This window comes from Colias philodice, chromosome 28 (genome assembly GCF_061535455.1).
Source record: "Colias philodice isolate Cphi_HAF_F1 chromosome 28, ilColPhil1 Martin Lab GWU primary, whole genome shotgun sequence".
Taxonomy (NCBI): domain Eukaryota; kingdom Metazoa; phylum Arthropoda; class Insecta; order Lepidoptera; family Pieridae; genus Colias; species Colias philodice.
In genome coordinates this window covers 1,000,312-1,026,002 of record NC_143113.1, presented here as the reverse complement: position 1 = coordinate 1,026,002, position 25,691 = coordinate 1,000,312, and the positions used below count along the sequence as shown (strand labels likewise).

The 25,691-nt window shown below is 35.0% G+C and overlaps 1 protein-coding gene and 1 long non-coding RNA gene across 6 annotated transcripts in view; one reads left to right on the top strand and one right to left on the bottom strand.

The window, feature by feature from the left end:
* LOC149476161 (S-adenosylhomocysteine hydrolase-like protein 1) overlaps nt 1–19,302 on the top strand; it is a 32,307-nt gene extending 13,005 nt beyond the window's left edge. The window contains exons 1-12 of one of the 5 annotated variants that reach the window (XM_089712231.1): nt 549–775; nt 7,143–7,251; nt 8,768–8,970; nt 12,776–12,914; nt 13,362–13,532; nt 13,805–13,937; nt 14,698–14,779; nt 14,906–14,950; nt 15,909–15,986; nt 16,537–16,716; nt 17,763–17,942; nt 18,514–19,299. In XM_089712231.1, the coding sequence (XP_089568357.1) occupies nt 722–775; nt 7,143–7,251; nt 8,768–8,970; nt 12,776–12,914; nt 13,362–13,532; nt 13,805–13,937; nt 14,698–14,779; nt 14,906–14,950; nt 15,909–15,986; nt 16,537–16,716; nt 17,763–17,942; nt 18,514–18,672 (1,533 nt within the window). In that variant the 5' untranslated portion in view covers nt 549–721 and the 3' untranslated portion in view covers nt 18,673–19,299. Of the gene's footprint in view, nt 1–548; nt 776–7,130; nt 7,252–8,767; nt 8,971–12,775; nt 12,915–13,361; nt 13,533–13,804; nt 13,938–14,697; nt 14,825–14,905; nt 14,951–15,908; nt 15,987–16,536; nt 16,717–17,762; nt 17,943–18,513 lie in introns of those variants that run through there. The other 4 variants (XM_089712232.1, XM_089712228.1, XM_089712229.1 and 1 more) reach the window with 4 other exon arrangements.
* Nucleotides 19,303–19,954: 652 nt separating this feature from the next.
* On the bottom strand, nt 19,955–20,594 carry LOC149476160 (uncharacterized). Its single transcript, XR_016317881.1, has 3 exons — nt 20,517–20,594; nt 20,133–20,342; nt 19,955–20,080 (listed from the first exon to the last, which is right to left on the bottom strand). It is a non-coding gene; the product is annotated as an uncharacterized LOC149476160 (long non-coding RNA).
* Between the last annotated feature and the right edge of the window lie 5,097 nt (nt 20,595–25,691).

Here is a 25,691-nt window from a genome sequence, read left to right as displayed (position 1 = left end):
ACTCTGTCTGTCTTTCCGTCACGCTTATAATCCACTGAACCAATTTGGATGAAATTTTGGTACAAAGGTTTTCTTAAACTATCTTGACTCCTGAGGAAGGACATAGGTTAGGTTTTATCCCGAAAATCACCGTGTTTTCATTTGACTACACGGGCGAAGCCACGGGTGGATAACTAGTAATATTATATCCTTCACGTAATATATAAATGTTCATTAATTATAATAATCCCACATCAAGCAGATTATGTTAATTCTACACGTATAGAACGCTCTATTAAAAGCGAATCCACCCTTTACGTTGCAGTGATAATGCATTGCTGAACGTGATCAAACGCCTTATTTTAAGAGCACAAATTTTTATGTGTAAACTAATACTAACACTAACAAAAAACACACATTTGATCAAATTAAAATCCCGAACGAAAGTTTTCTAATTAATAAAAAGAACGTTCGTGTGTGATGCACCTTAAACTCGATAAATTTTAATCACACAAAGAGAAGCCTATTCCGCAGTTTCCGAGCACATTTCGCTACAAGACTCGGCGGTCACACATACAGCGCGGCACGCGAGTGCAACACGTTCGCTTTTTGAAATTTTTGTTCCAATTTTGATTTTTTTTTCTAAATTTTTTTTCTTTTCGGCCAAGGTCATTTTGTGTATCGAATAACGGTATTTTGCGTTATATCTGTGCTTTATGTGGTTCGTTATGGGTATCGTTTTATGCTTGATAGTAATTATGTGAGGTTGTGTTGTGTTATAAGGATTTTTCGTTCGGTAAGGTCGTGAAATAATTTAGTTTTATTTGTGTTTTTAGTGTTACGCTAGCGAATACTGCAGTATTGATTCCGAGACCTACAGGAATAACCTGTGTGTATATGTTTTGTTTTAAAGTTGAAGACTTTTTGTATTAAGAATTTTCGTGTTTATTATCTGAACAATGCAGTAACCATTTTTGTTATGGATGAAACTTGAATTTCTTTATTATTTTTCCTATGCGTTGTGTGAGTAGTTAATTATAAATATAATTTTAATAAATAAACTCTGTTTTTGCTGTTACATGTAGGTATTTATCTATTGAAATATTTCATTGCATTCATGCGGTAAATCGCTAAGTAAGCTAGGTATTTAATAGTAAACCTAACTAAAACATAGAGTTCTTATTATTGTAAAAAAAATTGTAGTAATATAATATGCTTGTATCGACACTAATATTATTATCATAAACGTTTTGATTTTTGTATTTTATCTTTTTGTAGGGATAGACAAAATACTACTCAACCGATTTTTTATTTCATCATTAGATGTTAAATCAGTGACACATTATTTTTTCAGTAAATATTCTTTTCAATTATCACTACATAGTATAAAACAAAGTCGCTTTCTCTGTCCCTATGTCCCTATGTATGCTTATTGCACGCCTCATAAGCGAAGCGTTGAGGTGGGTACTACTGTCACTTCGCGCAAAACATCTGATTTTTCAAACTTAAAATGTCTTTATGTATCATACATTGCACTTGTAAGATAATACATACACACACATATTAAGAAAAAACACTATTTTTAACGTTCATGATATTTTTGATGTCATTTTTGTTATTTAAACTAGTTAAAAAACAGTTTAAAAAAGTTCTGTCTTGGACGTCCGTGTGTCTGTATGTGCGGATCCTTTTTCTTGTTAACACGATAGCGACCGAAATACTTTACTAATCGAGTCTTTTTTTTTCTCTTACGCTTGAGTATGCTCAGGAATAGAACCCTTTCATTTTTCAGGGTCTGATTCGATGTGGTTTAATTGTTATTAAATAAACAAAAATAATAATTAATAAATATTTATTAAAAAAAAATTATGAGGCGTGCACTTTTGGATTTTCCAAATTATCTTTAAAACTATGCAACGGATTTTGATGCGGTTTTTTTTATAGATGATTTTTTATGATTTTTTATAGAGTGATTCAAGAGGAAGGTTTAAGTAGGTAGTATATAATTTATTATGTTTTAGACAAAGCGGGCGAAGCCGCGGGCGGAAAGCTAGTAACTTATAAAATAGTTTGTAATCTAGAACAGCTGTTTTTTTTAAATAATATTACGAAATTCTTATATAAACGTGTAAAATTTAAATCATGAAGAGGTACTCAACGAAGAATATTGATAACAGATAGACGCAGTTGAGTGGCCTTCAGTTTTGCGCAGAGAAGATGAGGAAAGTAGGTTCGATTCTCAACTAGTTTATGTTATCTTTTTATAAGAACTACTTAGCTGTGCCCTGCGGTTTTAACCGCGTTGCTCCGCTCCTGTTGGCCTTAGTGTGATGATATAGTCTATAGCCTTCCTCGATAAATGGGCTATCTAACACCGAAAGAATTTTTCAAATCGGACCAGCTGTTTCTGGTTACCGTGTTTTTTACTAGGTATAGCACTCAGGCATCACGTACATATACCTATATCCAACTGTGAAATAATTTTCGAAATCGGTTCAGTAGTTCCTGAGATTAGCTCATTCAAACTAACAAACTGCAAGCTTTATCAGTTATCACTAAGAAGCCGATTATCAAAAAATGTAGTAAATATTGCTAAAAGATAGCTTTCTAACTGCGATATAACTTGTAAAGTTGAATAACTAGTTTTTAAATCTTTTATATAAACATAGTTAAGTATGTGTTTATAATTTTGCGAATGTTCCATATTAATAAACGTTTTTTTACACATAACACTAAATATACCTAAATATATATAGATGAATAAATCGCGATTTAAACCCGTTTAAAACTATTAATACGCGACAGTTCCACACGTGCAAAGTTTTCATCAATTTATTCAGCTTTCAGCTATATTTCTGCTATAATAACCTTTGCCCTTTGCCAAGTATAAATAGAATCGAGATATTTTCAGGTATATGTATTTAAAATGTAATCAAAATCTGTTTAATACCACGCGTTTGAAATTGATTTTTCAATACTAGTTGTAGCCCGCGGTTTCATTCGCGGATAAAACTTGCGACATTTTTCTGACCACTTTAGATGCTGAAAATACAAGTTTTCCTTATATGTTTAGTCCTCTTTTTTATTACAAATCTGTGTTGTACGGTTTAGCCGCGGATGTATAACAGACAAACAGACAGATATACAGTAGCAATATTAGTAACTAGCTGTGCTCCGAGGTTTTACCCGCAGTGCTCCGCTCCTATTGGTCTTAGCGTGAAGCCTATAGCCTTCCGCGATAAATGGGCTATCTAATCACCGAAATTTTTTTTCAAATCGGACCAGTAGTTCCTGAGATTAGCGCGTTCAAATAAACAAACAAACACTCTTCAGCTTTAAAATATTAAGTATAGATTAGTATGAAAGAGAAGTCCCATGTCTCCTAGTGGGGTAAGGGGCAGATGCATTATGCATTTATGCATACATCTGTTCCACTCGATTTTCTTTAGGGACAAGCAGGTGATCAGCTTTCTGTGTTCTGCCAGACCGAGACATATTTTTCTTCGTCTCCACCGGGAATCGAACCCCCCTCGGTTCTACGCTCACGCGTCAACCACTTGGCGGTCAATTAGTATGAGCAGGATGAAAAAAAAGATGGAGTAAAATATACGATTACTTAATTATATCCACGTATTCTTTTCCTGTTCCATAAAAAATTATTTTACTGCCCTAAAGGCACGTTTCTGAACTTATTTCTGAACGTAATAAAAGAAAATAATGGAACAGATTATACACAGTCACGGTGTATAGCTATTATTTGTACTATTAACCGTAACTAAGTTAAAATGGCCGTGGTGAAAGATAAGGCTTATCAGTGTTTGTTTTTAAATAAAATTAAAGCAAAAATCTAGCTTTTATTCAAGTGACTTACTCCGACATATTGGTTTATAGCTACGTCGCATATTTTTCTGAGTTGTTCTTAGCAAGCCCTTTAATTTGATACCCATATTTTAATTAATTAATAATATTTAATTGGTTAAACAATTTCTCATAAATCGGATCAGTGATTTAGGCATGGAAAAGAGACAAACAGACACTTACTTTCGCATTTATTATATGTACCTATTAGAGGACATCTATGTCGCTTTCTCTGTCCTTTTGTCCCTATGTACTTATGCTTAAATATTTAAAACTACGCAACGGATTTTGATGCATTTTTTAATAGATGGAGTGATTCAAGAGGAAGGTTTTTGTATAGAATTTATTAAGCGGGCCAAGCCGCAGGCGGAAAGCTAGTAGTTATAATGATAATGTGTGAAAATTTACGTCAAAAACGGACAAATATTTTGATCAGAGACAATATCTTCTGCTTTTATTAGGAAGTAGCAATTTCCGCTTCCTCTAAATTAGACTTTTTAGCATTCAAAGCGACAATGGTGTCGTAATCCGACTTAAAAAAAGGAGGATGTTCTCAATTCAACTATTTTTTCGGCTTGTTTGTTAGCTCAGAACTTTGGACTGTGTGAACTGATTTTGATGATATTTTTTAACGAAAGGGTGGGTGTGGTTAATTTCGTTAATTCATTCATAATTCTTTTCTGAACTTCTCATTCTTTCACTTCTTATTAATTTAATATTATTTAATAGCTGCCCCAGCAGACGTTGTTCTGTCTATTTCCCCTTTTTCTCCTAACTTTTACAAAAACTTGTACAAAAACGTAAAAAAATTAGCTGAATTTTCGAGCCGATCTTGAGTTATACGCTGAGCGACACATTTGGCGATTAATTTTGAAGTGAGACTTCTTTAGGCGCGTTGATAGAAAATTTTCAAAGTCGCGTCATGGCAATACCGTCACGTCATGAAGTAAGGCGACGATTTTGATATATTTGAATATTGCCAAAGAAGTTTCACTTCTGACCCTTTTTTTATTATAAAGAAGATAGCTCTGTTTTCACCCCTAAAATATTATATTATATGAATAAACTTCACATTTAAATGGTACATTAGTCAATACATTATATTCCAGTAATAGTTATATAACGGTTCGCTGGATGCATTGTGGTATCTCTAATTAATTGAAACTCGCTCGTGTGTGATATCGGTCGAGTATTGATAAAATTGATCTGGGTTTGATGATAGTTGCATGATAATAGTAATTTAGCAATGCGAAATTATCTATACTAATATTATAAAGCTGAAGTTTGTTTGGTTGAATATGCTAATCATAGGTAATACGGGTCCGGTTTGAAAAAAAATTCAGTATTAGATAACCTAGTCGAGGAAAGTTAAAGGGCTGTGTTTGATGGCGCTAAGACAAATAGGAGCGAAGCAATGCGGGTAAAACTGCGGGGCACAGTTTTGTAAACACGTAGGTAAAACATTTTTGTAGAAAAATAACTTCGAATCATAAGTATTTATAACATATAATAGGGACAATAAAATTGATTAAAATAGTTAAGGTTACTGAATAAAAAAACCGGCCAAGTGCGAGTCGGACTCGCGCACCGAGGGTTCCGTACAAACCTGCAAGGTTTACAAAGTACAATTTATGGTTTTCGTAATTTTTCCTTTATCTATGCTATAAGACGTTGCTTCGTACCAAATTTCAAGATTCTGAGTTCACGGGAAGCACCCTGTAGGTTTTGATTCCCTTGCAAATGTCGAAAATTTGCGGCATAAACGGCTGTATCTTTTGATTGCGTTGACTTAGAAGTTTGATTTTTTCACAGCTATAAGGGACAGTAGACCTGAGTAATTGATATAAATTTCAGCTTCATACCTCCACGCGTTCCTGAGAAAAAGGGTCTTGACAGACGGACGGACGGACGGACGGACGGACAGACGGACAACAAAGTGATCCTATAAGGGTTCCGTTTTTTCCTTTTGAGGTACGGAACCCTAAAAATGGACGGTCAAATTTGACAATAGAAATAGGTTACTTAAAAAAGCTAGACACAAATGGAAACTAGAATTTATCTTTTCCTCTATTGTTTTAATATTCAGAGGCTCACTAATAAAACATTTTCAATTTAACCATATATATGTTTTGTTTCTATTATTCTCTACGTATTTGTCAAAAGATAGAATGAGACAAAACATTCTTTTGTATAGAATAGCTGACCAAGTTATCCCGTTTTTACTTGAAATTATAATGTAGAAATTTAAAACACTCCATTTCCCAATGGTCATGTAACTTTACTTTTTCTTTAAAGCCTTACCTTGACACAAATAAACAGGAAAAAAGTGTTTACCAAATCGGTCAAGTGGTTGACGAGTGTTGCCATAAAGTATAAAGGAATAACTAGGGATTCTTTTAGATAATCCTTACTAATATTATTAATGCGAAAGTAACTCTGTCTGTCTGTCTGTTACTCAATCACGCCTAAACTACTGAACCAATATGCATGAAATTTGGTATGGAGATATTTTGATACCCGAGAAAGGACATAGGCTACCTTTTATTGCGAAATATGTACCACGAGCGAAGCCGGGGCGGAGCACTAGTATAGTATAGATTCGATATACAGGGTGTCCCGCTATTGGTGTACTATGCTCTATGGAACTAATAGTTTGGTATACGCTGATTACATAAAAATGCTTTGAAAAAAATTACGTCGTAAATTTGATTTTATTTTTAACTCTTTGTTTACATCCTCTAGCTTCACGTAGTCGGTATATACCGCTCTGCGTGAAGCTAGGGATGTGAACATTGTGTCTATGAAAACATAAACCTAAACGTAAGCTTGCGTGCGGGTAGTAAAGGTAGACTGGTTGCCTGCTAGGGGTGTACACATAGAGTTTTAAGAATTCATCTAATTAAAAAAAATGCGCCGGGTATTTGTTGAGTATTTTTGACGTGACAACGTCTTATAATTCGATATAGCCGGCTGTACGCACGAAAAAACATGACTCATGCGGCGTTACCTCGCTCTGAGGCGTTCCATGTAAGGCTTGAAGTGCAAGCGAGAGCGCGGAACGAGCGACAAAGAAGCACAATCGGACGTTGTCACGTTCAACTATCGTCAGTAAACCGACTTTACAGACAACCAAATTTTTTATACATAATCAGTGTCTGATAAACTATGAGTTCTACTAGACTTAGTACACGTACCGCGGGACAGTCTGTTAAAAGATAGAATATCTAAATATAGATAAAGATGATGTTTCTTACGAATGTTGAATTATATGAACACTAAAGCACATATATAACATAGAAATATAGGTATATATAGAAATGCCTACCACCGGAATACTAAAACATACAATACCGGAGGAAAAAGAACCAAACTTGAAGAAACGTCACTCGATAATATCAGGGAGAAGTGATTTTTGTAAGTCCTTAATATAAAGTCTATAATAGAAAATAGTAATGTACTATGGTATCTTATTTAAAAACATTAGCATACTATTGAAAATTGTAAAAAAAAGTTTATTTTTTTCAAATATTGTTTAAAAGAAGTCTTAGTAAATTTATTATCGATATTGGGAGGTAGTTAACGATAAATTATTACAGAAATTAAGCCAATCGATTGCGTAAAAACTTTAATCCAATTGTTATAAGTTATCATAGTACGCTTGTCCATACGTTCGTATGAATTTCTTCCATATATCATTTAGTGCATACCAAAATAAAATATACTACCTACTACTGTGCCTAGCGTTATCCCAGTTCACTTGGGGTCGGCTCTCCTCGTCATTCTTCGCCAGAGACATCGATTCATGGTCATAATAAAGATAAATTAGGTTTTTACATTAATAATAAGTACATGTGGGGTTCTTCTGTACCAATTTTTTTAGGTTTTATTCGTATCTTTCCATGAATATAATCAATTTTTCATGGCATATTGTATACGTTTGATTACTTCCAGATTACTTCCATTCCACGAATACAACCAGAATGACGTCAGACAGGCTAGCTCTATTATATAGACTCAAATTTCATCCCAAAGCTAGTATAGTGTACAATTTCATCCGCTGTTTCATCAAAGCGTCCACTTCCGTGAATGCTGTCAATCGATAAACTAAAATTAGTCGCAATACGTCTCGCTTTAATTGCTGTAAATGAAAAGGATGCAGTTTGTGGCAAAATAGTTCTGGAATAAATGAGAACGAATTTAGAGAACTTTGCAGGTTTTAATGTAAAATCTTTTGCACGTCAGGCTATATTTTTATATCTTGAAAATGTCACGATGTTGAATCAGCTTTGATCCGTAGTAACTAAAAGTACTTTTTGCTCAAAAATCCTTAAATCAGACCAGTTTCGTCAAACCATTATAGATAGGGCGAAGAAAGTTTAGGATTAAATATCGAAGCCCTAACCTTCATAGTTCTCATTTCGCTGATTTGCATAAATATTAGGGTCAAATAGGTCATTTATAACACAATAGTTCTCTCTGGGAAATTGGAATCGTTCCATGGCTCATATACGGATAATATTTACTGGTTATTGCAAGGTATTAAATACAAGATAGAAGTAAATAAGCCAACAATATACAAAACGTGTGCTTAACGTTGTTCTACGTGTGACCAATACAATCAGTCAGATCACATATATATCTCTTCAACTATAATTTTCCTTTTTTTTCACGTTTGGCGTTAATTTTTGTCAAAATCAGTACAAAGATTTCACGCATGCAGCGTCAATCAACGTACCTTGAATGAAATTATTAGGGTTTTCTCTTCTCATCTATATTCAAAGTTAATGGTTCAAATAGCAAATTCAATACCACCGTCTTTTCATCAGAAAATTGAGTATCATCGATATGCCCATCTATTATAAAACTTTATGGTCCAATTCAATACCATAAGCTCATCCCAAATTTAAACTTCCTCTTCCCATCATTCCAGGGTCGTCATCCGACGAAGACGAAGGTGTACAGCCCCACGAGAAGGCGATCGCGGCCGGTCAGCCCAACCCTCCATACTGCGTGAGGAATGTGGAACAGCATGGGTTCGGGAGGCGTGAGATTGAGATCGCGGAACAGGAGATGCCCGGGATTATGGCTCTGCGGGCTAGGGCGAAGGATGATAAGCCTTTGAAGGATGCTAAGGTAGGTTAATATTTATAAAAGTTACTAGCTTTCCGGCAGCGGCTTCGCCCGCGTTTTCAAAGAAAAACCCGCATAGTTCCCGTTCCCGTGGGATTTCCGGGATAAAACCTATCCTAATGTGTAATCCAAGTTACCCTCTATATGTGTGCTAAATTTCATTGTAATCGGTCCAGCAGTTTTTTCGTGAAAGAGTAACAAACATACACACCTACACATACACCCAATATTAGTAGGATTAGTATGTTACGAAAACTAATCATTGCAATTTTTAATATATCTATAAATTGTGAACTTCTGATGATTGCCATTACCTTAATTTAAGTGGTTCGTATTATCCGAATAAGCGCTACTTTTTAAACAGATCTGGGGGCACGGTAGTGCCCCCGCCAAGTCGAGCAAAAAAAAAGCGGCACGGCCGTACCATCCTTTTCTCGAAGCAATTCGGGCCTTTTTCGACCCTCTATAATTCGGTTGTGGATAAAGCAAGAAACCTGAATCTTCAGTAACTAATCCGGCATTGTATAAACACGGAATATTTAAAATTTCAGTCAATTTGAACCAGTAGTTTAAGAATGACAACTTGTTAAAGTTTCTAAATTTTGTCACTCACTGACTCACCGATCATCAAAAGTCCAAGGCACTTCTAGCAGACTTAGAAGCTTCATATTTGGAATACATATAGAGTTTAGTGTCTTAATCATGGGAAAACTTAAATATTTTGTAATTTCGGTCCAGTTTTCCAAATACACCAACTGCATCAATAACTTTGTAATCCCATATAAATATATGGGATTACAAAGTTATTTACGCAGTTGGTGGTTGGTGGTGGTTATAAATTTAATAGGTGTAGATAGGTACCTACCATATGAGGCAAGGGAGGGGGTATAGGGTGGGTAAGGGTGTGTTTAGCCCATGAAACTGAACAACATTATTACTTGTAAAATGGTCGACGTAATGAAAAACACATGATTGGACATGTCTTGAAGTACGAAAATCTAATAAAACAATATATTATAATTTAAATCTGTTATATATAAATTGTTGGCGCGACTAGCCTCCTTACAGACAGACTGTAAGGAGGCTAACTGTGGCTGAAGCTCAAGAAGTAGTACCGGAAAAGAAAAAGAGGAAGACTACATATAAAAATAAGAAAATATCATAAGACCTTTAACAAAATTCGTTAGAAGTAGATGGTATCAAAAAGAAAGGCTCTACAAAAAGAAGTGAGATCCCATCAAAAACATCCTGTAAAAAACCCAAGTCTCGCAGCTCAGTCTTTCTACCGTCAAAAGTTGTGAGATCCATGTAATACCAAGTCGGTTAATCTATTTAGTGTCTACTTGAAGGACCTTCTGTCTTAAGTTATTACATAAGTTATTATCATGCCAATATTAAAAATATTTAACGTTTTAAACAAATAGATCGACTTGGACATCGCATGAAAACAAAATGAATATTACAATATTATATTAGATTCTTTAGTCTCTCGCGCCTCACGCGATTGAAACTCTCGTTCCTGTTGGTCGCTGGCCCGTCGTGCTGTGTAGTGTGATACATACTAATAATCAAATCAAGCGATGTCCAAGTCGATCTATTTGTTTAAAACGTTAAATATTTTTAATATTGGCATGATAATAACTTATGTAATAACTTAAGACAGAAGGTCCTTCAAGTAGACACTAAATAGATTAACCGACTTGGTATTACATGGATCTCACAACTTTTGACGGTAGAAAGACTGAGCTGCGAGACTTGGGTTTTTTACAGGATGTTTTTGATGGGATTATATTATATTGATTGATATTGAGATCTAGGATTGAGATTATAGATGGCGACTATAAATTCAGCAAGACTTTATAATCATACTAAATGGGTGTCTCATAAGTACCCAACGATTTCATGATGCAAAAAATTTAACTAATTATTGGTTTTAAAATATAATATTGACAAATTTAATAGAAAACAAAAGGAATTTTTATTTTTTGAAGATTACATCGTTGAGATGGCGTCCATTACGATGCCGACATTCTTCGAGTCTTTGGTGAAAGTTTCTGAAAACTTTCTGAAGAAGAGGTCTATCTACGGACGCAATTTTTTCTCCGATGTTGGTCTTCAAGTCGTTCAAAGTTTGCGAAGAATTTTCATACACATTTGACTTAAGATACCCCCATAAAAAAATCGGGTGGCGTCAAATCCGGGCTTCTGGGGAGCCATTCAATGTCACCCCTTCTTGAAATGACTTTTTCGGGAAACAATTGGTGTAGGGCTTCAGTTGAGTGGTTAGTTGTATAGGATTTGGCTCCATCCTGTTGGAACCATGTCCTGACATTATAATGCTCACATTCTTGAAGCTCTGGCTCGAAAAAGTTGCGTAGCATGGCCACCTAATGCTTATTTGAGGTTGACGTCGCACCGAACTTGCCACCAACTCAATGTTTTCATCCGTTCTTACACTTCTTGGGCGCCCAGATTTCTTGCTTCCTGTTGTGTTTCCGGTAGTGTTGAAACTCCGGATCCATGAGAGTATGGTAGAGTTGCTGGGCGTTTCATCAATATGCCTCAATCGATAATTGAGACGATACAGGCGCCGTCGATTTATTGTTTTGAAAATAGGCACGAACGCAAAAACCACGTTGCTCTCCCGTGAACGACATGGCGGCAACTAAAAATCCTTGGAACGCGCTAGCTAATGCCGCACTCACCGCTCCCATCAGTTGCGCCGGCTAGTCTAGACACGCTTTTGAAATCGTTGGGTACTTATGAGACACCCTGTATGTTTCAACTCATTTGTCTTTTTGATCATTATTACCTTCAATATTATATGAGTATATTATACCTAACAAAATGATATTTGAATTTGATATTTACGAGTCCCGCCTCGTGATCGAATTTTTTCTAATCTTTATAAAGTAAATGATATTTTTGAAGTGAAAACTTCTTTACCGGCGTTGAGCACTTTCTGTAATGGGTATAAAATCTTAAACTCGCGTCAGGACACGTGACCTGATCGAAGAAGCGTAAGACGGATACCATTCCAAAATATCAAACATGCTCAACGTTAATAATCAAGTTTTCACTTCTGCCGGCACTCCCCCAGTGCAACCCGTCTTTTTTAGGGTTCCGTAGCCAAAATGGCAAAAACGGAACCCTTATAGTTTCGTCATGTCCGTCTGTCCGTCTGTCCGTCTGTCCGTCTGTCACAGCCGATTTACTCGGAAACTATAAGTACTACAGTGATGAAATTTGATGGGAATATGTGTTGTATGAACCGCTACAAAAATATGACACTAAATAGTAAAAAAAAGAATTGGGGGTGGGGCCCCCCATACATGTAACTGAGGGATGAAATTTTTTTTTTCGATGTACATACCCGTGTGGGGTATCAATGGAAAGGTCTTTTAAAATGATATAAAGTTTTCTAAAAAACATTTTTCTTAAAGTGAACGGTTTTTGAGATATCAGCTCTCAAAGTCGTAAAAAGTATGTCCCCCCCCCTCTATTTTTATAACTACGGGGTATAAAATTCTAAAAAAAATAGAGGTGATGCATGCTAATTAACTCTTTCAACGATTTTTGGTTTGATCAAAGTATCTCTTATAGTTTTTGAGATAGGTTGATTTAACTGTAATTTATTATATTTGCTGCTACGGAACCCTTTGTGCGCGAGCCCGACTCGCACTTGGCCGGTTTTATTTTTATTAATACTCCTTCAGATATATCTTTTCCTCTTATATGTCTATACATACGTATAGACCTATGTCTATACGTAACAAAATAATAATAATTATCATTATCACGTCTTCAGATCGTCGGTTGCACACACATAAACGCCCAAACGGCTGTACTGATAGAAACTCTAGCGGCGTTAGGTGCGACCGTCCGCTGGGCGGCGTGTAACATCTACAGCACGCAGAACGAAGTGGCCGCTGCGTTGGCGCATGCGGGTATGTTTAAAAGTCAAACTCAGATATTTATTCAAATTTTTTCAAATTTCATTTCATTCATTCATTCATTCATTCAGATATTTATTCATTCAATTGAACTTCTTCTAGACGCACTTTTGAATCGTCACATTTTTAATTTATCACAGATTCGGAAAGCAGTATCTATAGAGAAGAACCGACAAGAAACTCCATAGTTGCTCTTTAAAAATCATGTCAATATAACATTTTAATTTTACAAAATATGTAACTGCGTATGTCATAATAATGATGTCAAAGAACTATCCTGTGCTTCTTACGCGACAACTTTCCACTGGTTTTCATCTTTCATATATTCATGAATGCTATAATAGACTCTCTGAAGTAATACATTTTATATATACGAGCAAATAAACATTTTTGATTTGATATATCTTCTACCATTCACAAACTACCCTCAAATTCCTTTAGGTTTCGCGATATTCGCCTGGCGCGGCGAAAGCGAGGAAGCGTTCTGGTGGTGTATAGACCAGTGCTGCACACCGACTGGGGCTTGGCAACCCAACATGATACTAGATGATGGTGGTGATGCCACACACTTGATGCTGAAAAAACATCCCACGGCGTTTAAGCAGATAAAGGGTAAGTTATAGTCATGAGATGCATAGTCACGTGATGCATAGTCATGCGATGCTTAGTCATCCGATGCATAGTCAGATAAGACATAGACATCGGGTGCATAGTCACGTGATGCATAGTCACGTGATGTATAGTCACGTGATGCATAGACATATTGTGATGCATAGCCATGTGATGCATATTCATGTGATGTATACCCCTTTCGTGATCGATTTTTTTCTATTCTTTATAAATTTATAGATTGTACTTGTTATTAATTATTTTTTATTTTCCAGGTATAGTAGAAGAGAGCGTGACGGGTGTGCACAGACTATACCAACTTAGTAAAGCGAATAAACTGTGTGTTCCCGCGATGAATGTGAACGACTCTGTGACTAAGACCAAGTTTGATAATCTGTATTCTTGCCGGTGAGTTTTATTACGAGGAAATATTTTGTAAAATCAGTAACAATAATATTTAGTAAAATGGTAAGAAATTACAAACAAATTACAATTAGGTACTTGATCGATTTAAAAAAATCCTATCATTGGAAAGTCTCATTATATTCATATTTATTTAAAAAAATCGATTTATTATAACATCAGTGTGTACAATTGTACATTGTCGCTTCGTTTCACAGGTACAAACATAAAATTATATATGTATTAAATAATTTATTTAATTTTGAATTTTTAGTGCATAATGAGGGTACCTTTAACATTTAAAATTTTAACCTGTATATTTTGAACCAATAATTAAATCTTTATCCGTAACTGTACCTATAACTGTGTACAAATACAGTTATAGATACAGTACAGTTACAGAACCGTATTCATATTTCATAACTACATCCTAATTTATACCTATATCCGTATCCACATCCGCATCCGAATCCTCATAGATATACGTATCCGTATCCACATCCGAAACAACATCCGCATCCGGATCAAATATTCACACCAAGAAGCTTATATCTAATACACTGGAGATTTCAGTATGAACATTAACTTGTAACAAGAAAATATGACCTTGAATGATGCCTGTATATTTTTTTTAATCCCTTTCACACCTAATTTGGCAAGTTACTCATTCAAGGTCATATTTTCTTGTTACAAGTTAATGTTCATACTGAAATCTCCAGTGTATTAGATATAAGCTTCTTGATTCACGCCAATGCGGATATTTCAGGGAGAGCATAATAGACGCGCTAAAACGCAGCACAGATATAATGTTCGGCGGGAAACAAGCGGTCGTGTGCGGGTACGGGGAGGTGGGGAAGGGCTGTTGTCAAGCGCTCAAGGCTTTGGGCAGTGTGGTGAGTTATACACGGACGAACATACGAAATTTTTATTTATTTAATTAAATAAAGCAGGCGGTCGTGTGCGGGTACGGGGAGGTGGGGAAAGGGTGTTGTCAAGCGCTCAAGGCGTTAGGCAGTGTGGTGAGTTATACACGGACGAACATAATTCAAATTCAAATTCAAATCAATTAATGCATACCAATACATTTATACATACATATTAGCAATCTTATACAGATATTGCAATACAATAGGTCATATTATATTAAAGTTAAGTTTTCTGGCCTTTTTAAATTCAATACTAATATGAAGTTATTGACGTGACAACGTCTTATAATTCGATAGAGCCGGCTGCACGCACGAAAAAACGTGACTCATGCGGCGTTACCTCGCTCTGAGGCGTTCCATGTAAGGCTTGAAGTGCAAGCGAGAGCGCGGAACGAGCGACAAAGAAGCACAATCGGACGTTGTCACGTTCAACTATCGTCAGTAAACCGACTTTACAGACAACCAATTTTTTTTAATAAGGACTAGAAACTTACTGACTAACGAACTAATTCAATTATTACCATACCGACTCGCATAAACCCAGTAATTTATTTATAAATTATTCAACTCAAACGCAATCTAATTTATTTATTCAATTATACTTTTTCTACGAGTTAACTAATTTAATCAGTAACGATCACTTTTATCGATAAGCAACGAATTAAATAAAAATAATATATACAGGGTGTCCCACTGTTGGTATACTAAGTTCAAAGGAGGTTATAGTTTTGCATACGCTGAGTACGTAAAAAATACTTATAAAATTCCAGATGCAATTTTTTTTCAAATAGATGAATTTTTAAAACTCTATGTGTTCACCCATAACAAGCAACCCGCCCCAATTTACCACCCGCACGTGAGCTATCGTTTAAGATTATGTTTTCATAGACAAAATGCTCACATTAGAGAAGCGGTATATACCGGTTGCGCGAAGCTAGAGATGAAAACATGGATTTTCAGGAAAAATTTAGATTATCTAACTTAAGAATTCATTCACTCACAGATCACAAACTCATTCAATCGTTAATAATAAAATATAAATATATTTCAGGTGTATGTAACAGAAATCGACCCGATTTGCGCGCTGCAAGCTGCTATGGACGGTTTCAGAGTTGTCAAATTGAATGAGGTATGATTTTTATATTGACGTTATTAAAACATTTTGTGCGTATTAAATTCGTATATATTCGTAATACTGGATAACGTATTTTTTGAAAGTTTCACATTTATAATTATTTCATAAAACCAGACTATACTTTTTTGAAGTGAAAACTTCTTTACCGGCGTTGGGTATAAAATCTTAAACTCGCGTCAGGACAGTGGCCTGACGCGAGTTTAAGATTTTATACCCAACGCCGTTTATACCCAACGCCCATCGTGGCCTGATCGAAAAAGCGTAAGACGGATGTTTTTTTTTTAGCCCTTATATTCCATGCGTAAGCGCGGATACCATTCCAAAATATCAAACATGCTCAACGTTAATAATCAAGTTTTCACTTCTGCCGGCACTCCCCCAGTGCAACCCGTCTTTTTTTTGTTTTTGTTACTTAACCGTCTTAAAGTAAAGTTTAGTTTCATTTAACTTTAATTAGACACACTATTCAGTCGTCGTATCGTACAAAAATTATAATGTACCCTCATTCTATCTAAAATTATTTTACACGCATTTTTCTAATCAGGTAATCCGTCAAGTGGATATAGTGATAACAGCAACAGGGAACAAGGGTGTTGTAACCCGGGAACACATGGAGCGAATGAAGAACGGCTGTGTTGTATGCAACATGGGGCATAGCAACACGGAGATAGATGTTCATGCTTTGAGGACGCCAGATTTGCTGTGGGAGAGGGTTCGCAGTCAGGTAGGAACAACATAGGAGCAACAACACAGGTTGCAACAACACAGGTTGCAACAACACAGGTTGCAAGAACATAGGTTGCAACAGCATAGGTTGCAACAACATAAACAACATGGGGCATAATAAGAAGTATAAAAGGTCGTTGTCGCGTAACAAAGACCAAAGAATCATACGTTGCCACCAGATAACACAGGGCACAAAATAGATCGCGAAAGCACAGGGTACAACAACATGGTTCGTAACAACATAGGACAAAACAACATAGTTCGTAACAATACAGGGCAAAACAATATAGTTCGTAAAAACATAGGTCGCAATAACATTGGTGGTAACAACATAGGTTGCAACAAAACAGGTGGCAATAACACAGGTAGCAACAACATAGGGCACAACAATATAGGTTGTAACAACACAGGTCGTAACATCACAGGGCACAACAACACAGGGCAGAGCAACGCTAGCCAAAATACTAAAAACAGGAAAGGTTTTATTTTCCTTCGATTTAATTGGCTGATATAACAATAATTCGATTATACCCTATACCTGTATAAAGGTCTATTCAAATCGGAGAGTTATCGCCGTGGGTAGTTCTATCTCGATGGGCACGCAATTAAATCTCTTATGCAGTATATTATAGAGACTCTAATCGCGTACCGACTCGAGTAAACCGATTGGTACGCGATTAGATTATCTATACTAATATTATAAAGAGGAAAGGTTTGTATGTATGTATGTATGGTTTTCACGCATAAACTACTGGACCGATTTTGATGAAATTTGGCACAGACAATCTTTAGACCCTGAGAAAGAACATAGGCTACCTTTTATTGCGAAATATGTACCACGGGCGAAGCCGGGGCGGACCGCCAGTGTATAATATACTACGTAAGAGATTTATTCGCGTACCAATCGGGTAGCGGATAACTCTCCGGTTTGAATGTGCCTTTATTTAACGTGAACATATTACAATTGGTTAACGATTGACTTAACACAGGGTGTCCCAAAATCAAAATTCAAAATTAGTACAACAAAATAATCGTTTTAATCAGCTCTTTTCGCAGGTCGACCACATAATATGGCCGAACGACAAGCGCATAGTGTTGCTAGCTGAGGGTCGGCTGGCGAATCTCTGTTGCTCGTCGTTGCCATCCTTCGTTGTGTCTGTGACTGCGGCAACACAGGCGCTTGCCTTGATTGAGTTGTATAACGCGCCGCAGCATAGATATAAGGTGGGTTTTCGTTCATTCATTCCTTATTAATTCGGTCATTAATACTTACTATATAGCAGCATAGATATAAACTATATTTTGTAAAACAAGATGGCTGTTCTAACGATAAAACCGCTTGTTTCCACTTTTGACGACAGTTTATTTATTTGTATGTACTTTTACTTATTATATGATGTCCTTATGTATTTTGATTTCATGTAGTTGCGCTATTTAACAATATTATTTAAAAAACAACCTAAATAATTATCATTGAAAAGGTATTTTGATTTGAATATTTGCCGTATTGACCAACATTATTTAAAAATAATCTTAATAATTTTGACGACGCGGTTGGCGCAGTGGTAAAGTAACCTACTGAGCCAACTGAGCCAACGGTCCCGGGTTCGATCCCCGGTCTCTCAACTCAATTATTTGTTCTTGGGTCTGGGTGTTATCTATATAATATATGTATTCATAAAATATATTTATCGTCGCCTAGTACCCACAACACAAGCCTTAATTGAGCTTACTGTGGGACTAGGTCGATTTGTGTAATAATGTCTTTAATATTTATTATTATTATTTATTAAAGGCGGACGTCTACCTCCTACCAAAGAAAATGGACGAATACGTAGCCAGCCTTCATCTACCGACATTCGACGCACACCTCACGGAACTTACAGACGAACAAGCGAAATACCTCGGCCTTAACAAGGTCGGCCCGTTCAAACCGAACTACTATAGATACTAGCATAAACACTCCAGGGCAAGGAAGTCGAAGAAACGGACGCCCGAGAAAAAAGCTTAGATCCGTCACTAGCAACTTTGCATGTGTCAACTGTCAGCTGTCAAATCATTTTTTTTAATAATAGCTGTCAAATGTCAATGTCATTGTTTTTTAACGCTGCATTGAAAAAAAAGCTTAGTACTGTCACTGTCAACTTTGTATGTGTCAACTGTCAGTTGTCAAATGTTTTTTTCTTTGTAGCTGTAATATGTCATATTATTATTATTTTTTTGCAACGCCGCGATCAGCGGTTGTTCGATTTTTCTGGAATGTCATGTAAAGATAGTAAATACGGTTTATTACTTAGTTGATTCAAGTTCTAAATTGAATGACTTTTTTGTCTAGTTGTTTTTAAAAAGGTAATTGGCATGAAATAAGATGTCAGTATTTTTAGTCTATTTAAAATAAATCGAAGTTACCATATCAACCCACCAATTATGCTAAAAATATTATTTATGCTGCTTATGAAAAATTATTAACAATGTTTTATATTTTTAATTCCGTCTGCATTTTTCGTGGAGTCTCAGAGTTGCCATTTTTATGAATTATTATTTTATAAATTGAATCTCTGTTTTAACTTATTGTTACCAGATATTAAAGTTTTATTTTCATTTAAATTTATTTATACATTGTATGAATTGAAAGTATTATATTTATACTGTTTTTGTTTAAAAAAAAAATGTTTTTGAGATTTCTCACATAATGTAAATTTAAAAGTATTATTTATACATTCTTTTTATTAAGTAATTAATTGTATTTTTTTATTTAGTGAATTGTATGTCTCATAAAATGCCATTTTTAGTAAAAAAATGTTAAGTTGAAAAGGATATATATTTATTTTAGATATTGTTTTATTTAATTTATTTTAAGTCGTGAAATTGGTCATATTTTAATAATTTTAAACCGTGTAAGTTAGAGGGGTATGTCAGTATTGCTAAAAAATGTTGTGTGGTTTTATGAAACCACGGTAAAAGTGAAACTGTTCGAACGGTTCCGAACACTGCTTTGTGTAGCGCATGTCGCGTGTATCGCGGCTGCCGAGTAGGTATACCTACTCGGCAGCCGACCGTCACGCGACATGCGCGATACACGCGACATGCGCTACACAGACCAAACAGTTTGAGACGATGTAATAAAAGTTTCACTTTAAAAACATGTTTTTGCCAATCAATTTGACTTATTAATAATATACAGCTTTTGTAAAGGAGATGATTCTTTAAAAAAAAGGTAAAACATTGAAAAGAGGGAAAATTTTGGAATGAGAAAACGTCAATTAAATGTATTATAATATTATAAGAAATAACACGCGAGGCCGGGTTAAATATTAGTTTAAATGTAATAACTAATAAGAATGTACTGCGATTCTACACAACTGCCTAATATTTAGATTCTACACAACTGCCTAATTAATAACAACTACCTACATCAATTATTGATGTAGGTAGTTGATAACAAATCGCAGCAAGTCAACGACTATTAGCAAAGTGAGGGTAGTTGGGTCGAAGGAAAGCGGCTTTTATAGTATTCGACAGCTAGCATGTTTGGGCAGGAAATAGGGACAACTACATTGACAACTATTCATCCACAAAAATATTAAATCAAAAGTTACGTCTAACAATATAATAAAAATTAATCTATAATATAAAAATGAATCGCAAAATGTGTTGGTAAGCGCATAACTCGAGAACGGCTGAACCGATTTCGATAATTCTTTTTTTATTATATTCCTTGAAGTACGAGGATGGTTTTTATGTAGAGAAAACGTAAATATGTACCACGGGCGAAGCCGGGGCGGACCGCTAGTTTACTATAGAAAAGAACTAACGGTACTACAACTTACATAATATATTAGTTTCTTCTTTTAACAGTAAATATATTCCATTTATAATTCATAAAAAAAATTAAAATTGGCTTTTGAACATCATACTTGCAAAATTGCATCATTATCAATCTACTATTTTAGTCATTCCAATAATTATTAACATAAAAGAGGTAAACGTTAAAAATATGTAATGACGATACAAAAATGCTTCTAGAATATATTTTTAACATTTACCGCCGATTCCGAAAGCAGTATCTATGGAGAAGAACCGGCAAGAAACTCCATAATATATACTTATATTATAAAGCTGAAGAGTTTGTTTGTTTGAACGGGCTAATCTTAGGAACTTCTGGTCCGATTTGAAAAATTATTTCGGTGTTAGATAGCCCATTTATCGAGGAAGGCTATAGGCTATATATCATCACGCTAAGACCAACAGGAGCGGAGCCACGCGGGTGAAACCGCGGAGCATAGCTAGTAATTAATATATGTTTGAGTTTAAATAAACTATATTAATAACTAGATTTCCGCCCGCGGCTTCGCCCGCGTTTTCAAAGGAAAACCCGCATAGTTCCCGTTCCCGTGGGATTTCCGGGATAAAACCTATCCTATGTGTTAATCCAAGTTACCCTCTATATGTGTGCTAAATTTCATTGTAATCGGTTCAGTAGTTTTTACGTGAAAGAGTAACAAACATCCATACATGCATACATCCATACATCCACACATCCATACATCCTTACAAACTTTCGCCTTTATAATATGTGTATGTATTAAGATAAGATGTATTTTACAGATTCATTACTCTGAATCATCTCTTTTACTATATTATTTGCTAAAAAGGGTTGCCATTGAAAATATGTGATTTTAGATTAATTATGTGTGTGCTTTTTAAGGCAATTACACGGTTCAACGACCTTAATGATTCTGTCACTACATTTGAATTTGTTTTTTTAACCGCCCTCTATAAATATACATCGTTGTTGAAGTAAAAGTGACCAAAGATTATGGAATTGTATACTGTATCGTATTGTATCGTAATGTGTTAGTGGTTTCTACCTAATTTATGTTTTCTCTGAGAGGCAGTAACATATTACATTTATGAATAGTAAATATTGTGTACTATGTATGTTGTAAATGTAATGTAGGAAGACTCATCTTTCAACATTAACCGTTATAAGCAAAGTCTCTACTACATGACCCATTCTGGAGACCTTAAAATGACTAAGCAAGTAATTATAAGTTCTAGAGTGGGGAACAGTTAAGAAAACACCGATTTAGAAATTAATTTTATTCAACACGGACTCTACTATATTCTGGAGACCTGATGATGGCTAGGGTGGAGAACATCTCACCTACAGAGATATAAAAGATGGAGTACATTATTTGACGTAATTCTATAGAACGGCCTCTACCATGTCATGGTGTATCGAATGGTAATGGTGACCAGGCAAATGTATTTAGCGTTCTCTGTATATCTCTTCATACCTAGTAGGAATATATGCATGCAACCTACACACACCGAAAAAAATAGGGGAACGGACAAGAAATCACGTTTTTTTCGACTTGTTATGTATTTTGTAGTTAGTTCGGGGTTAATTTTTTAAATCCCTTACGTCTTTGAAATGATGACGAGAAATAAAATGTGTTTCGATTTTTAAACATTAAAATATTATACCCCTTTAAGAGTTTGGTGCCTATTTATCGACTATATAGCAGCTTAAAATCAAAAATATTATAACGTGTTTTAAACTGAGTTTATTTTTTTCTACTGTTTATCTTTGAATACATTACAAAATGAGTGATTTTCCTGCGACTGAAGTTACCAGAGCCTATGACTATGACTGATATGGGTCATACCTTCCGTTCAAAGAATACAGTGTTAGTTGTGTCGGTATCTATGGTCTATTACAATGTTCAACGCTATAGTTAAACAGTCTTACATATTATGTTGGCGCGGGCAAGGAAGAAATTGGGCAACTTGGAATTGGTTTTATAAGGGTGCAAACTTGGATAATTTATTTTGTTGTGGCTTTGGAAAAAATGCATGTGACGTGTGTAGATCAGTACCACCATGTCATGGCAACAGGAAAATTATAGTACAGTTGAAGATTAAAGGTATTCGAGAAGGAAATAAAACCGACCCAGTACGAGTTAGACTCGCGCACTGAGGGCTCCGATCAAATCTATTTTTTATGATATTGTAACTTTAAATTTATGTTTTTTAGCATTGTTTCCATTATTTGTGTCTATAAGACATCGCCGACATCTGATTAAATCTGATATTTGTTTGGATTACTAGGCCGAACGTTGATTTAACAAGCATCACTCACGACGTCCGCTATTCGCTAACTAGTTGTTAGCGAATTTATAGCCCTTTGAACAGAGCGGATAGAACGTTCGGCATATTGTTGGATGACGAGTTGTTCTTTAGTCATTCAATTAAATGTGGTCATTCAATAATCGCTCTAGTCTTCAATCAAATAGCAGATGACTGCGACATATTATCTAGTATCTTATTAAAATCCTCCGATTAAACAGATTTTCCAGAGAGTTGACGTCTTCAGAAGAGTTTTCGCTTTCGTGAAGTAAAAATTTAACAAAAAAATAATACTGAAAAAACCTTCGTTTTTCTTAAAAATATATTTATAATGACGCCTTATTTGATTATTATTATCCCGAATGTTGGGTTGTAGAATAAAAACGCCTTCGTCACAATTCATATTTTATTATTCCTTCACTTGGTACATTCACTTGATAGTTTTCTTAAATCTTACATAAATCACAAGGCACGGCTATGGCACTTATAGACCGCACTGGTCGGCTGTTTAAGATCAATTGGCTCGCTGATCGTCTCTTCAAAAAATGTAAGCGATCGACTGACAACTAACCAACTGGAGGGGAGGTTAAGTTGTCAGGCGGTAGATTATAAATACCAGAAAACCTTGTCGATGGAAATGTTCTATGTATGATTTTAAAATTTGTAACACGAATCTATTTCTTTTTTCCTCGGAGAGTCACTGCAAAGGAATTATTGTTATATAAATTATATTTTTATGAATCACTAGCTTTCCGCCGGCGGCTCCGCCCGCGGTTTCAAAGAAAAACTCGCATAGTTCCCGTTCCCGTGGAATTTCCGGGATAAAACCTATCCTATATTACTCGTGGATAATGTAGCTTTTGAATGGTGAACGGAATTTTTAAAATCGGTCCAGTAGTTTATGAGCCTATTCATTACAATCAAACAAACAAACAAACAAAGTTTTCCTCTTTATAATATAAGTGTAGAAAAAATTATCGGTTCACCCAGTTAAAAGTGCGCAGGTAACGGAACCAACAAAAAATTCAGTTGAATTGAGAATTTCGTCCTATAATGGCGTCGGCTAAAAATGTTGCTATACGTTTATGTCAGTTTTGACTTTCCTACGATTTATACAATAATATAAAATTAAATGATTTTATACAATATAAAAAAAAATTGCTGATTTTCGGCGGTATGGCGACCATTTGGAACTGTCTGAAAAGTATGGCATGGCGATTTTCGTACATGGCTACTGGACGATGATTACCTGTGCAAAAATTAGCCTGGTACAAATGGTTGAATTTTTTTTTAAATCAACGCATTCACGTCGGTATTGTGGGCTGTAAATTACACCGGAAAAGTATGGCATGACACTACCGCCTACTTCTTTTTTATGGGCTATCGGTAAATCCTAAAATTTTTGTGTTACAAATCGTTTGCCTTCCGTAATTTATCCGACGAGTTCGACTAACGCCCACGCGACTAGTATGCCGGTACCACTGTTCTGACCATGATTTTTCTTTTTGTCATTGCGTACTAAGACCACTGTAGAACCGCCATCCGGTTACAAATGATCCAAAATTTTGTGTCAGTATCTCCCGGCTTTGGATTGTTTTGGACCCTTAAAATATACGATAGAACAGCAATTAATCTTTTTTAAAAAATATTCAAGGCACAGGGAAAGTCTGGTTACTGTTTTATAGGTATGTGTTTTCTGATAATATTTTACTGTCAAAAATTATCAACACTGGATATTATTCAATGACGCCTTTCAAAAACAAAACTAATTTACAAACAGATTTTTATATCTTTACATACCTATTTTTAACTTTCATTTCATGAACTGCTCATGTAAATACCTATTACAATCTGGTTTAATTTAACAAAACATTCAATTCGGTGAATTTTAGCGTTATTTTGCAAAAAAAACCGCACGTACAGTCCCCCGTCCGAGTCGAACTGACACCGTCAAATTTCGTCGAAAATATGCAATAGAGGTGAGGTTTTATGTGGGTTTTATTATAAATTCGAGTTTTTTCTTGATAATTTAACGATAATAATGAAAATTGAAAAAAACAATCAATACAAATTGTTACAAATATCATAACATATTTTTTGGTATAAATTTCATGTATAAATATGTAGCCGTTTTCCTAACAAAATGCGTTTTATGTTCAAAAAGGGGTTGATTTGTATGTATTTTTTTTATGTTTAGGCCGTTCTAAACTGAAAAGTAAACAATACACTTTTTTAATTATATCCTTGAGTATCACATATATTTTTTTTAAGACAATCGTACCAACAGTTTCCTCAACAAAATTCAATATGTATAAGGTGTTTTCCGGTTTTGACCATAGTAATCCCCTTAAGCTAAGAAATGTAATAAATAATATCAATGATTGCAAAAATTATCATTTAAATGCTCTGGAATTAAAAACTATTAAGATAAGCTTTAATGTAATAAAATTTTAATATTTAAGGGCTGATTTTTCAATCCTTGGTTAAAACTTATTCGTCGAATGTATAAAACTACTATTTAAAAACGTATTCTAATTGCCCGTATTTGACAGTTTACGTGACATTTTAATATTATCGTGTAATACTTTATTGGACGGATAAGTTTTATCCAAGCATTGAAAAATCGGCCCTAAATATGATAGCTAATGTATTTAACATTCCTGCTTTCTGTTACCTTTAAAATAGTCGACTGTGTTTTTGTTAAAAAAAAATCGTACAAATTTTTATTGTTTCTGAACATTATAATTTTTTTATGACACAAATTTTATTTATAGTTATAAGGTATTTTTATTATTTCGACGTGTAATAAATGGACGAAGTTTATTTGTTGCAAAAAAAAAA